This window comes from Thamnophis elegans, chromosome 15 (genome assembly GCF_009769535.1).
Source record: "Thamnophis elegans isolate rThaEle1 chromosome 15, rThaEle1.pri, whole genome shotgun sequence".
NCBI classification, from domain to species: domain Eukaryota; kingdom Metazoa; phylum Chordata; class Lepidosauria; order Squamata; family Colubridae; genus Thamnophis; species Thamnophis elegans.
In genome coordinates, this window is record NC_045555.1 from 4,169,546 (window position 1) to 4,182,402 (window position 12,857).

At 45.3% G+C, this 12,857-nt stretch overlaps 1 protein-coding gene across 1 annotated transcript; it reads left to right on the forward strand.

Moving 5' to 3' along the window:
* The first annotated feature begins 1,340 nt into the window (after positions 1–1,340).
* On the forward strand, positions 1,341–11,895 carry SDF4 (stromal cell derived factor 4). The gene is given in 11 exon segments (XM_032231918.1): positions 1,341–1,399; positions 1,402–1,641; positions 1,644–1,683; positions 3,547–3,551; positions 3,554–3,682; positions 3,803–3,916; positions 6,202–6,285; positions 6,288–6,359; positions 7,557–7,732; positions 11,300–11,446; positions 11,448–11,895. Coding segments are annotated over 11 exon segments (1,059 nt in total). The 5' UTR covers positions 1,341–1,377; the 3' UTR covers positions 11,478–11,895.
* The last annotated feature ends 962 nt before the right edge of the window (positions 11,896–12,857 follow it).

The following is a 12,857-nucleotide window of genomic DNA, read 5'->3' on the forward strand; positions in this document are numbered from 1 at the left end:
GTCATAAGTCACTTTTTTCAGTGCCGTTGTAACTTCAGTCACTAAGTGGAACCATTGTAAGTCAAAGACTACCTATATTGGCTTGTCTGCCTGGAGGTTCTCTTTTATACTGTGGAATAAACTCTGTGGAATAAACTCTGACTCAAGAGTTCCTCTGAGAACGTGCAGATTGGTTTTCGCTTCTGCAGAACAAGGAGCAGTTTCTACTCTTCAAAATAAAATAAAATAAATAGGAAGGATGTTTCTTCCTAAAAACTATCCGAATATAGGGGGATTTCTATGCTGGAACATCAAGGTCAACTCGAAGCTTTTGTTTTTAGCCAATAAATTCTCTTTCTGAAGAAGAGACATTATTAAAGGCGGGGGGGGGGGGCGGGAACTGGTCAAGATTTGAGTGGAAAAAGCTTGGATGCTGAGAAGGTTAGTGACCAACGGGGAGGTGGGGGGAGCCGTGCAATTTAATCTAATTTAAAAATGGGATTTTTAGTGAATAGATTTATTAAAAGGGAAATGTAAAAGGTAGGTAGGTGTTTGCCTGCCTAGAGAAGGGAAAATTGCAAAGTGAATCAAGTCACCTTACTTTGTAAAAAGAAAAAAAAAATCTGTTCTTTGGTGGTTTAAACAAAAACAGGAGCACGATGTGTGAATGCTCCGTTTCTAATGTAATACCTATCTTTGGAAACTCTGGTGTGCCCTTTGAGCAGGTGCGGCCGGGAAAGCATTTCAGTTGGAGTGAAAGTGTTTACATTTCCAACTGAACAGCTTGCCAAGTGCCAAATGCCCTTTCACTTCTGTAACTACGGATCTGTAATGCCGTAAAAAAAAATCTGCTTGCGCCAATCCGGTGCGTGATGTGAACCCACTCAAGTGAATGATTTAGAAGGGATGCGGCGGGGCTTACTAGTCACAGAAGGTAAAGGTTCCCCTCGCACATATGTGCTAGTCGTTCCCGACTCTAGGGGGCGGTGCTCATCTCTGTTTCAAAGCCGAAGAGCCAGCGCTGCCCGGAGACGTCTCCGGGGTCATGTGGCCGGTATGACTCAACTCCCGAAGGCGTACAGAACGCTGTTCCCTTCCCACCAAAGGTGGTCCCTATTTTTCCATTTGCATTTTTACATGATTTCGAACTGCTAGGTTGCCAGAAGCTGAGACAAGTAATGGGAGCTCACTCCATTACGCGGCGCTAGGGATTCGAACTGCCAAACTGATCGAGAAGCTCAGCGTATGAGCCACCGCATCCCTTTTAAGTAGTGATAGAGGTATCTATTTTTTTTTCAAAAGTGGGAATGTAATGCTCATGGCTTGTCCCATTGCCCCCTCCAGGTTATCCAGACACCAGAACCCTTCATCCTGCTGACCTCCTGAAGGACAGGAACCATGGTTTCCAAACGTGTCTTCATCTGCGCCTGGGCTCCATCTATTTATCCCTCCTCTTCGTCTTTTTGCTCATGGATGTCTACGCCCGGCCCGCCAACAGCTCCGTCCTCAAAGAGAAAACGGCTGACAACAAAGACGATAACGAGATCCTCCCTCCGGACCACCTGAACGGAGTCAAGATGGAGCTGGATGGACATCTCAACAAAGAGTTCCACCAGGAGGTTTTCCTGGGGAAAGAGATGGAGGAGTTTGAGGAAGATTCGGACAGCGGAGGAACCGAAAGAAGCTGGTGGTTGATTTTCTCAAGTAAGCACCGTCTTGCTTTAACTTAAAAATGGCTGCTTTTCTCCTAAAACAGAGGGAAGGAGGGAATATAGGAAAGCCAGCATTGGAATGTGCGGGAGAAATCTTGATTACGGCTTCCTCCATAAGTTGGAGCCATGATTTGCTCTCCAAGTTGGACAGTTCTCGAAGTTATTCTTTAGATAAAGGTTCCCCTTGAACATGTGTGCTAGTCGTTCCCAACTCTAGGGGGCGGTGCTCATCTCGTTTCAAAGCCGAAGAGCCAGCGCTGCCCGAAGACGTCTCCGTGGTCATGTGGCCGGCATGACACCAACGCCAAAGGTGCACGGAACGTTGTTCTCTTCCCACCAAAATTAGTGGTGCCTATATTTTTTTCTACTTCCATTTTTCACGTGCTCTCGAACTGCTAGGTTGGCAGAAGCTGGGATAAGTAACGGGAGCTCACTCTGTTATGGGCGGGAAGGATTCGAACCGCCGACCTGCCAACCTTCTTGATCGACAAGCTCAGCATCTTAGCCACTGAGCTTTAAAGGAAGGAAATCTGCCTTCGATTCTTGTTGCTTAAGAGAATATGCTTTTATTTATTCCTTCCACTGCCACTGGGTTTGACATTAAATTATTACAAAACTTCAGTCAGAATAGAGTTGGAAGGGACCTTGGAGGTCTTCTAGTCCAAACCCTGCTCCAACAGGAGACCTTATACCATTTCAGAGCTGTTTAGCTTTCTTAAAAACCTCCAATGATGAAGCACCCACAACTTCGGAAATCAAGCTGTTCCATTAGTTAATTGTCCTCCCTGTTAGGAAGTTTCTCCTTAGTTCCAGTTTGCTTCCCTCCTTGATTAGTTTCCAACCATTGTTTCTTGTCTGGCCTTCTAGTGCTTGGAGAATAAATTTGACACCCGTCCTCTTTTTTGTGGCAGCCCTTCAAATACTGGAACTCTGCTATCATGCCCTCCCTAGTCCTTCTTTTCATTAAAACTAGACATACCCAGTTCCTGCAACCGTTCTTCATACGTTTTATCCTCCAGCTTCCTAATCATCATTGTTCTTCTTCTCTGAACTCTTTGCGGAGTCTCAACATTTGGGGGGGTGGGTAATGTCGTCATGTGGGATTGGTAATGGCCATGCGGATATCTTGCCTGCAAAGGAAAAAAAAATACTATTGTTATGATATAGAGCACTATTCACATGATATATAAAGGACAATAATGATCTCAATGTATAAGAGTGGGATGATTTGAACCCTTTGGTATAATTGTATGTAGTGACCATTTTATATTAGAAAGATATTTGTATATTAAACGGACCAATGATGATGTAATGAACAATTGATATCCATATGATTTGAAATACTTAACCACTATAGGGATTAATAATTAATAATGGAAAACTATTCTTGGAACTCTGGATGATTGGTGACATTGTGGTCAATTGAAAATATGAATGCATATTATAAATTAATGGGAATTCTTTGTTCTAATCTCTGCTTTTTCTCCTTGGAGATAGGTGATATTATAATACTTTAAAGACTTATTGTTATTTGATAGGTAATTATGAATTCAAGGAAATAAGGATTGTTACAAATGAAAGAATATTAATGGTAATTTGAACACATAATGCCCAATGACAGTGAAATATTCAGTTATGTTAATGCAAAACCAGTGATGTTATTCTTAATCTCAAGAATTGATGCACAAAAACTTGTAACCAAACGACATACTCAGGGACTCCATCCTTGATCACCTGAACTTGTAGGCTGGTTGTTGGCTGAGCAAAGAGAGAATTACTCCCTTTTTTCTGGACCCGGGGGATTGGGAATCCTCTTTAACGCTTTAACTCTTTCCTTTTCTGCTGAACCTGGCAGGGTTGACATCACCGGGACAAAAAAATCAGCGCCAAAGAGATGCAGCGCTGGATCATGGAGAAGACCGAGGAGCACTTCCAGGAAGCCGTGGAAGAAAACAAGATGCACTTCCGGGCCGTGGACCCTGACGGCGATGGTAAGAGAAAGGGGGCAGCCTTGGCCTTAAGTCAAATGGCAGCCCTGGGGGGAGGGGAGAAGACTTTGCCTTTACACTCGACGGCGTGAAGGTTGCTGAAGCTTCTCCTCTCCTTTGAAGGCCACGTGTCCTGGGATGAATATAAAATCAAGTTCCTGGCAAGCAAAGGCATGAACGAGAAGGAGGTGGCGGACAAGATTAAGAACAACGAAGAGCTGAAGATCGACGAAGAAAGTGAGTGTCTTCCCCTCCCCCCTCCCTGAACAGGGTTCGAAGCCCAGACTGTGAAAATCACAATTTTCTCCTGGTTTTCGAAGTAAGGCTTCTTATTCTTGCTTGCACAATGTACAAAGTCACGGACATCCCTCCCCTCCTTCACTGCCCTATTTCCCCCCAAATAAGACCCAACTGGAAGATAAACCCTAGCATGATTTTATCAGGATGCTCGTATATAAGCCCTACCCCCCCAAATAAGCCCCAGGTTAAGATCATCAGCCAGATGGATGCAATTAGTACCGTATTTCCCCGAAAATAAGACCCAACCGGAAGATAAACCCTAGCATGATTTTATCAGGATGCTTGTAACACAAGCCCTACCCCCAAAATAAGCCCCAGTTATGATTGTAATCTAGACAGACGCAATTAGTACCGTATTTCCCTGAAAATAATTCCTAACCAGAAAATAAGCCCTTAATGCATCTTTTGGAACAAATAAATAAATATAAGACCCCAGTCTTATTTTCGGGGAAACACGGTATATTTGCTGCTATATTTTTAACCTCGGAGGGATTACTATACTCTAGGTCACACAACTCAGATAAGGAAGCTTTTGTGCGTTTTTTCTGGGAGGCCTGGAGTAACACAACCGGTTTAGGGGCGTGTTGGCAAGAGCGAAGAATCTCTGCAACGGGCACAAAATAATTGTAACTCCAACCATGGTTTGGAATCTGACCTAGGATGAGCATCTAAGGTGGCTTGAATGGTCTTGGAGTGAAGCAGGGCATTGTTGTTGTTAGTTGTGAAGTTGTGTCTGACCCATCGCGACCCCATGGACTATGTCCCTCCAGGCCTTCCTGTCCTCTACCATCCTCTGGAGTCCATTGAAGCTCACGCTGACTGCTTCAGTGACTCCATCCAGCCACCTCCTTCCCCATCGTCCCCTTCTTCTTCTTCTGCCCTCCATTGTTCCAGCATGAGGCTCTTCTCCAGGGAGTCCTTCTTCCTTCTCATCAGGTGGCCAAAAGTCTTTGAGTTTCCTCTTCAGGATCTGGCCTTCTAAAGAGCAGTCAGGGTTGATCTCCTCTAAGACTGACCGGTTTATTAAATTAAAACTGTTTTAACTGCTTTTGGGGCCTTTAAACATTTCCCTGGTCTCCCCCTATGCCTGGAGCCAGGAGTGATAGAAACGGATCGAATGGAAAACTGAGATTCTAAAGAGTTGTGTAGAAAAGTTCCTCATTCTCTAATCATCCTTGTGTGTTGTGTTCAAGCCCTCCTCATTTCTTGGGGGTTGAAGAGTCCCTTCCACTGCTTTTCCTGAATTTTCCAACCCAACAAGGCCGGTTCAACAGAACCATGGTTCTTTCAAATTGGTTCTGTGTCCTGAACAGGATAAGCCCTCCGGAACCGCCAACAGAGGTGGTTTCCAAAACTCCCGGCTCACAAATTCCTGGAATCTCTTTTCGCCCTTTGTGGTGGTGAAACTAAAAACAAGCCATGTCTTGTTTCAATTCCAATCTTTGTCCAGCCATTTCTCCTAATCACATCTGAATCTGTTGCCCAAATCCCTTTGCTTTCTTTTTACATGTCCACCACATGTGGCAATATGTGCCTGGAACTTGATTGCATTTCCAGATAGGTTATTAAGCATTTTACCTACTGTATTTTTTCGGAGTATAAGATGCACCACAGTATAAGATGCACCAAGATTTTGAAGAGGCAAATTAAAAAAAAAGTTTTTGCACTCTGCAGACCTCCCAAAAAACGGCCCATTTTTTGCAAAAACGGGCCTGTTATTTATCAAAAAAAGAGAGACATGCATAGCCTTTAGGAGGCTTCCAGAGTGCTCTTGGGGGCTGGTGGGGGCAAAAACAAGTAAAAAAGGACTGTTTATTGCTCACTTTTGCCCTCCCAGCCCCCAGGAGCACTCTGGAAGTCTCCTAAAGGCTATGCACAGCCATTTTTGCAAGGGAGCGGGGTTTCAGGAGGCCTAAAATGCTGTATTCAGTGTATAAGACGCACCCAGATTTTCAGCCTTATTTGAGGGGAAAGATGTGTCTATACTTGAAAAAATACGGTAATCTTGCCGGAGGAAGATGCCATCTATAAACATTGTGTATAAATTATCCTTGTGTGATGTGGCCAGCGTAAACAAGCCATCTCTTCATGGGCCAAAATCTTCCAACCAAGTTTTCTCCTGGTCAGTTTTAACCAGGATGGTAAAAGACCACTTATGCCTTTTAAAACCTGGTCTTCGGAATTGCCTGAACCTCTTTTTTTGAATCTTCTCTGCCCCACAGCCCAGGAAGTCCTCGATAATTTGAAAGACCGCTGGTATCAAGCTGACAACCCCCCGGCTGATCTGTTGCTGAACGAGGAAGAATTTTGTCTTTCCTTCATCCGGAGCACAGCAGAGGGATGCTGAAATTCATGGTCAAGGAAATTGTCCGGGATTTGGGTACGTTCTTCAAAAAAACATCCTTCCAACTCCGATCTTCCCAGACGATCAGATGGCACAGTGGCCGGGCTCCTTTGATTTCATCCAGGGTGGAGCTGGATGGGGAGGGAGGTGAATGCCAGCTGGGGAATTCTGGGAGTTGAACTCCAACATCTGGTTTGAAAAACACTTTTGAGTTCAGATCTTCCCACCAGGGAGTTGTATGACTGAGCTGGCCTGATTGTCAGGTTTCCAATAGCATCCAAAATTAAATCAGAGTCTGAGGCAAAGTATTGCTCAAAGTTCCAATTGATTAAGAGAGCCACGTGGCACATCGGGGAAAACCCGAATCTGAAGAAAAACTGGGAAGCTTCAGATTCGGGTTTCCCCACCCAGTTCCAAGTTCATGATCTTGCCTCCACATCCACAAGTCCATCACATGGTCCAATCTTCCGTTGCCATGCTGGCAGTGCCACCCATCCAGTTCCGGTCAGGTGCCAAGGTGCAGAGACAAAAGATGACCTTGGCTTTTTAGAAAGAATGTTGTTATGGCTACATACCATCTAACTCCGTACATCCCCCCTCTCATTAACCCACAATAGAAACTGCGTAGTAGAATAAGAAGCGGGCAGGCCAAAGATCCAAAAGGAATATGGCTGCAGGCCTGATATGGATACTTCTCAGCCCAGCTCTGAATTGCGTGGGATTTGGGTGGCCAGGTGGAGGCGCTGTGAACTTACATTTGATGGTGAAGACTTGCAATCAAAACCCGAGATTCGTGCTGGGAGTAAAAAAAAAAAGATTAGACCTCAGAATGGGAGACAAGCTTGCTTCTCTACAGTTTTGAAACCTTAATATTGATTACTGTTGTATTTTATTGGAATTCATATATTTGGCGGTTTGAATCCCTAATGGAGGGAGCTCCCGTGACTTGTCCCAGCTTCTGCCAACCTAGCAGTTCAAATGCATGTAAAAATGCAAGTAGAACAATAGGAACCACCTTTGGTGGGAAGGGAACAGCGTCTTGGGGAGCTTACTCCATTACGTGGTGCTAGGGATTCGAACCGCCGACCTTTCTGATCGACGAGCTCAGCGTCTTAGCCACTGAGCCACTTTGATTGGTTGTTTTAGTTTGAGGGCTTGGTTGATTTTGATTGATTGATTGATTCATCTGTCTGTCAAAACATCCCGTCTCCCCCTCACCCCCCCCCACCCCAGATCAGGATGGCGATAAGAAGCTGACCCTTTCGGAGTTCATCTCCTTGCCGGTTGGCACGGTTGAAAATCAGCAAGCCCAGGATGTGGACGACGATTGGGTGAAAGACCGAAAGAAAGAGTTCGAAGACGTCATTGACGCCGACCGTAACGGCATCGTTACCATGGAAGAGTTGGAGGTAACCACGCCGTGGGTTAATGTCTTCATTTCTCCCCCTCCCGCGCCTCAGATGACGTGTGTTTTCCTCCCCCCCCCCTTCCTTTGCTGTGGTTGCTGTCGCGAGTGTCAGGCCAGCAATTCTTGAAACAAGCTGAAGCTTGCTAGAATTGAGCTGGCAAGTCTCTGGAAACAGTCCAAAAGCCCGACTGCGTTAACTGTTTCAATTCCCCCCCCCCTCCCACGTTGGTGTGCCAACGGATGTGTGGGCACAGCAGTCTTCTGGGAAGTTGGTTTGCATTTAGCTCTCACCAAAAGGAAGAGCGGGCGAGACAGCTTGGCACTTTCTCACAGAATCTGTCTGTCTGCCTGCCTATCATCTCCCTCCCTCCCTTCCCCCCTATCTATCTATCTATCTATCTACCTACCTATCTATCTATCTATCTATCTATCATCTATCTATCTATCTACCTACCTACCTACCTACCTACCTACCTACCTACCTACCTACCTACCTACTGATCTATCTACCTACCTATCTATCTATCTATCTATCTATCTATCTATCTATCTATCATCTATCTATCTATCTCTCTACCTCCCTATTATGTATATATCTATCTACCTATCATCTATAACTATCTATCTTCCGTCTACCTATCTGTCTATCTGTCTATCTACCTACCTATCTATCATCTATATCTATCTATCATCTTTCCTTCTATCTATCTATCTATCTATCTATCTATCTATCTATCTATCTATCTATCATCTATCTATCTATCTATCTATCTATCTATCTATCTATCTATCTATCTATCTATCTACCTACCTACCTACCTACCTACCTACCTACCTACCTACCTACCTACCTATCTATCTATCTATCTATCTATCTATCTATCTATCTATCATCTATCTATTCCATCTCTCTACCTCCCTATTATGTATATATCTATCTACCTATCATCTATAACTATCTATCTTCCGTCTACCTATCTGTCTATCTGTCTATCTACCTACCTATCTATCATCTATATCTGTCTATCATCTATCTTCCTTCTATCTATCTATCTATCTATCTCTATCTATCTATCTATCTATCTATCTATCATCTACCATCTATCTACCTCCCTCCCTCCCTCCCTCCCTCCCTCCCTATCTATCTATCTATCTATCTCATCTATCTATCTATCTATCATCGATCTAGTCCATCTACCTACCTCCCTATCTCTCTACCTCCCTATTATCTATCTATCTACCTATCATCTATCTATCTTCCATCTACCTATCTGTCTGTCTGTCTATCTACCTATCTATCATCTATATCTATCTATCATCTGTCTATCTTCCATCTACCTACCTACCTACCTACCTACCTACCTACCTACCTACCTACCTATCTATCATCTATCTATTCCATCTACCTCCCTAGCACTCTACCTCCCTATTATCTATCTATCTACCTATCATCTACCTATCATCTATATCTATCTATCATCTATATCTATCTATCATCTATCTATCTTCCATCTACCTACCTACCTACCTACCACCTACCTACCATCTATATCTATCATCTATCTAGCTAGCTTCCATCTTTCTCTCTCTCTCTCTCTCCCTACTACCTATCCTGTTTCCCCGAAAATAAGACCTCCCGGATAATAAGCTCAATCGGGCTTTTGAGCGCATGCGCTAAAATAAGCCCTTTCCCTGAAATTAGCCTTCCCCATCCGCCATGAGGTGACCACGCTCGCCACCTCCTGCACCTCAACAATAATAGGACCTCTCCGAAGATAAGACCAAGCACTTATTTGGGGGGTCAAAAGAAAATAAGACCCTGTCTTATTTTGGGGAAAACACGGTATCTACCTAGCTACCTACCAACCTACCTATTTCAGCTTTCTGCAAACCAGGGGCCTTTCCAGTGTAGGAGTTTTATTTCCCAGGATTCTCTCTCTGCTGGGGAATTCTGGGAACTGGCTGAGACATTGGACCTGTCCCAGGCTCGTGAACTTGAATTAAAACAAGTGATTTCAAGGTTGGCAACTCTTAAGATGTGTGGACTTCAACTCCCAGAATTCCCCAGCCAGCTGGCTGGGGAATTCTGGGAGTTGAAGTCCACACATCTTAATGGGTGACAAACGCTGGATTAAACATATCCCGGATTGTACTTTGTTCCTCATGGACAAAAGGGTTGTCAGCAGATGTTCTTCTGTGCTGCTCTGGATCTGTTCAAGATGCAGATCACATAACCGGGATTACCGATTAATCTCGTTGGCACCGTTCTACCCCAGAATTAATCCCTCACTCATCCTTCCCCGAGGAGTTAAGAGTGCTAACGTTTTCGCGTGTCTTCCTGTCGGAGTGGACGCTAAATGTGCAGCTTCCCCCTTCTGCTGCATTTAATTGCATTTGTTCAATTTCTCCTTTTTCACTTGAATCTTCCTTCCCCTTTTTTCTTCTCCTTCTCCTTCTGCCTTCGGCTGTGCGTTACGGCAGAACAATCGAGGCAAAATTTAATCACGCAGATTGTTTTGCGCTTACGGGAAGAATCCCTTGTGCGTTTTTAATAGCTCCAGTTTTACCCTGGGGTACCAAGGTACAGGGAGAGTTAAGGATTGTACGGTGGTCTCTTCCCCCGCCCTCCCGTCCCCAATATCAGGACACCTGTGAAATTGTTTCTTCCATCTTTGATTCTCCATTTTATAACCTTTCCAATTTTCCGTAGTTGGCCAAAATGGCCTGCGAGATTTTCGTAAAATCAAGATACCTCCCTTCCAAGTTTCTTAAGTGGAAAGCCATCACAACTATACTCGGTTTTCCTTTGGAGGGGTTGGGCACTCATTTCTGGGCACCAAACTTTAAAATAGAGTTAAAACAGAGTGTCAAAAATAGTGGACTCTTGTGACGAGCCTAATGACAGAGAGTGGAAGTGTGACCTTCCTCCCACACTTGGGCATACCAGGGGTTGTGACTTTAAGTATATATATATACTAAATAAATATATATATAGCTCACCCCATCTCCCTGTTCTGACCTAGTCTTTCCTCTCCCACAGTCTTTCAAGATCGTTAACCATTACCGACCTTTATCATGCTTGGAGAGCGGCCAGGCTGATATCTTTCAGACGCCACCATACTTGGCCAAGAATGCAGGAATGAACTAATGGCTTCCTGCAAACTCCACTCCCTTTTCACTCCTCTTTTATTTCCTCGGGGGGGGGGGGGCATTCACTATCCACCTGTGGCCTTACTCCCAAGTCCCCTATTCTTTAGCTGTTCCCTTCGTCTGGCAACTCTGCGCATGGCACATTGGGAACAGGCTCCAGCTGTTCTTCTGCTTCACTGATGTCTGACTCTGAAAGCAGCTGATAGCTGGCATACAGCCCTGGCCCCCTCTCTGCCTCCGACACAGAGCCCTCATCAGAGCCTTCCCCAGACCTCAGGACTGGCCCATCTTCCTCCCCAACCTCCTCACCGTCCGAATTTGCTGCCAGCTCTGCTGACGGGCCACAACATCTAGGGTACTTTAGCTTGAATTGATTATGGTGCATGTTTCTTTATTCCTCCATTGGCTTTCCTCCTAGGAGTACATGGATCCCATGAACGAGTACAACGCCTTGAATGAAGCCAAGCAGATGATCGCTGTGGCGGATGAGAACCAAAATCACCACCTGGAGCTGGAAGAGATCTTAAAATACAGTGAGTACTTCACCGGCAGCAAGCTGATGGATTTACGCCCGGAACGTCCACGAGGAATTCTGAAGGCACGTTTGGAGACCTCGGGCGCCCGTCGTCGCGCCGCCTCGTTTTCCCCAAACATGACATGCGTTTCCTTTTGCGCTGGGCCTGTGTTCTGTGCATTATACCGTGTGGTGGTGTCCTGGACTATTTTCCGTTCAAAAGTCCCTCCGTGTACATTAAAAAGCCAAATGTGTTTTTTCTGAACTCACCGGGAGAGAATCCGGACACAGTGTTGATTGACGGTGCCACAAACGAACAGCGTGAAGATCCGATGATCCGGAAACACCACAGGGGGCAACCTGATCCTCGATCACCGGGGGAGGGAGGGAGGAAGGGGATATGTTAATTTTACATCAAGTGAAATCATGGTGCGATTGTGTAAGCTCTTGTGATTGCTTCGAAAGAATGTTCTGGAAAACACTGATTCACTGGAAACTGCTCCAACTGTTAGTGGCTATTTTGGAGGGTGCAGCCCGAGAGGGTTACTGGGAGTCTCCAACTAGAACCGGAAAATTCATTGTTAGGCAGCGGGGTAGGTCTCTTGGATCTTTTTTTTTTTTGCCTGGTCGTTAAGCGAGTCAAACGGCCGTTAAACGAATCCAATTTTGCCATTGAAAGTATGCCAATGATGGTCACATGGCAGAAAGGGTCTGCCAGCGGTGGGATTTCCTTAGCCTTCCTTACTGGTTCGTAAAGTCATGCATTATGTCTAGGCAGGTGGGCGGAGTCATGCAGACACCACTACTAGTTCTCCCGAACCGGATGAAAACTGCTGGCTGAATACCACATCTGGGGGCTGCGGACTTATAAGTGCAAGCCAGTTGCCAAGCATGCAAATATGAAGGGGGAAAAGTATGATGGCCGTAATTTGAAGGGCGGGAGGGGTAAGTTACAGCCATAGCTAAATATTCATAATTGAGGGGGGCCCTGTAGAGCAAGAGGAGCGACTCTCGGGGAAAAAACCTGCCATATCCTGGCGATCTTGGATACTGCAGGCTCCAAGGGGTAATAAAGGCATCTATACACAGGGGAGGGTGTGTATGTACAAACTGACCAGACGTGGACCGAAGGCGTCATGTGTAAGCCCTGCCCACCCCACCTTGCAAAGGCAAAAAAAAACGTACGGTGTGTCATTGTGACACGCAATCGGTTTGACACCTGGTCTTTAGCCACAGGCATTGAAAAAGTGCCCTCTGGTGGCCATTTGGGATATTTCAGCCAGGCAAGGACTTAAACCATCTGTAGCACAAGGCATGGAAACAGTGGCCATCCGGTGGCCATTTGCGGTGTTTCAGCATGGGCAGGGAGTAAAAGACCATCCTAGGGTATGAAAACAGTGCCCTCCAGTGCCATTCGGGATATTTCAGCCAGGCAGGGACTAAACCCTCTGTAGCACAGGAC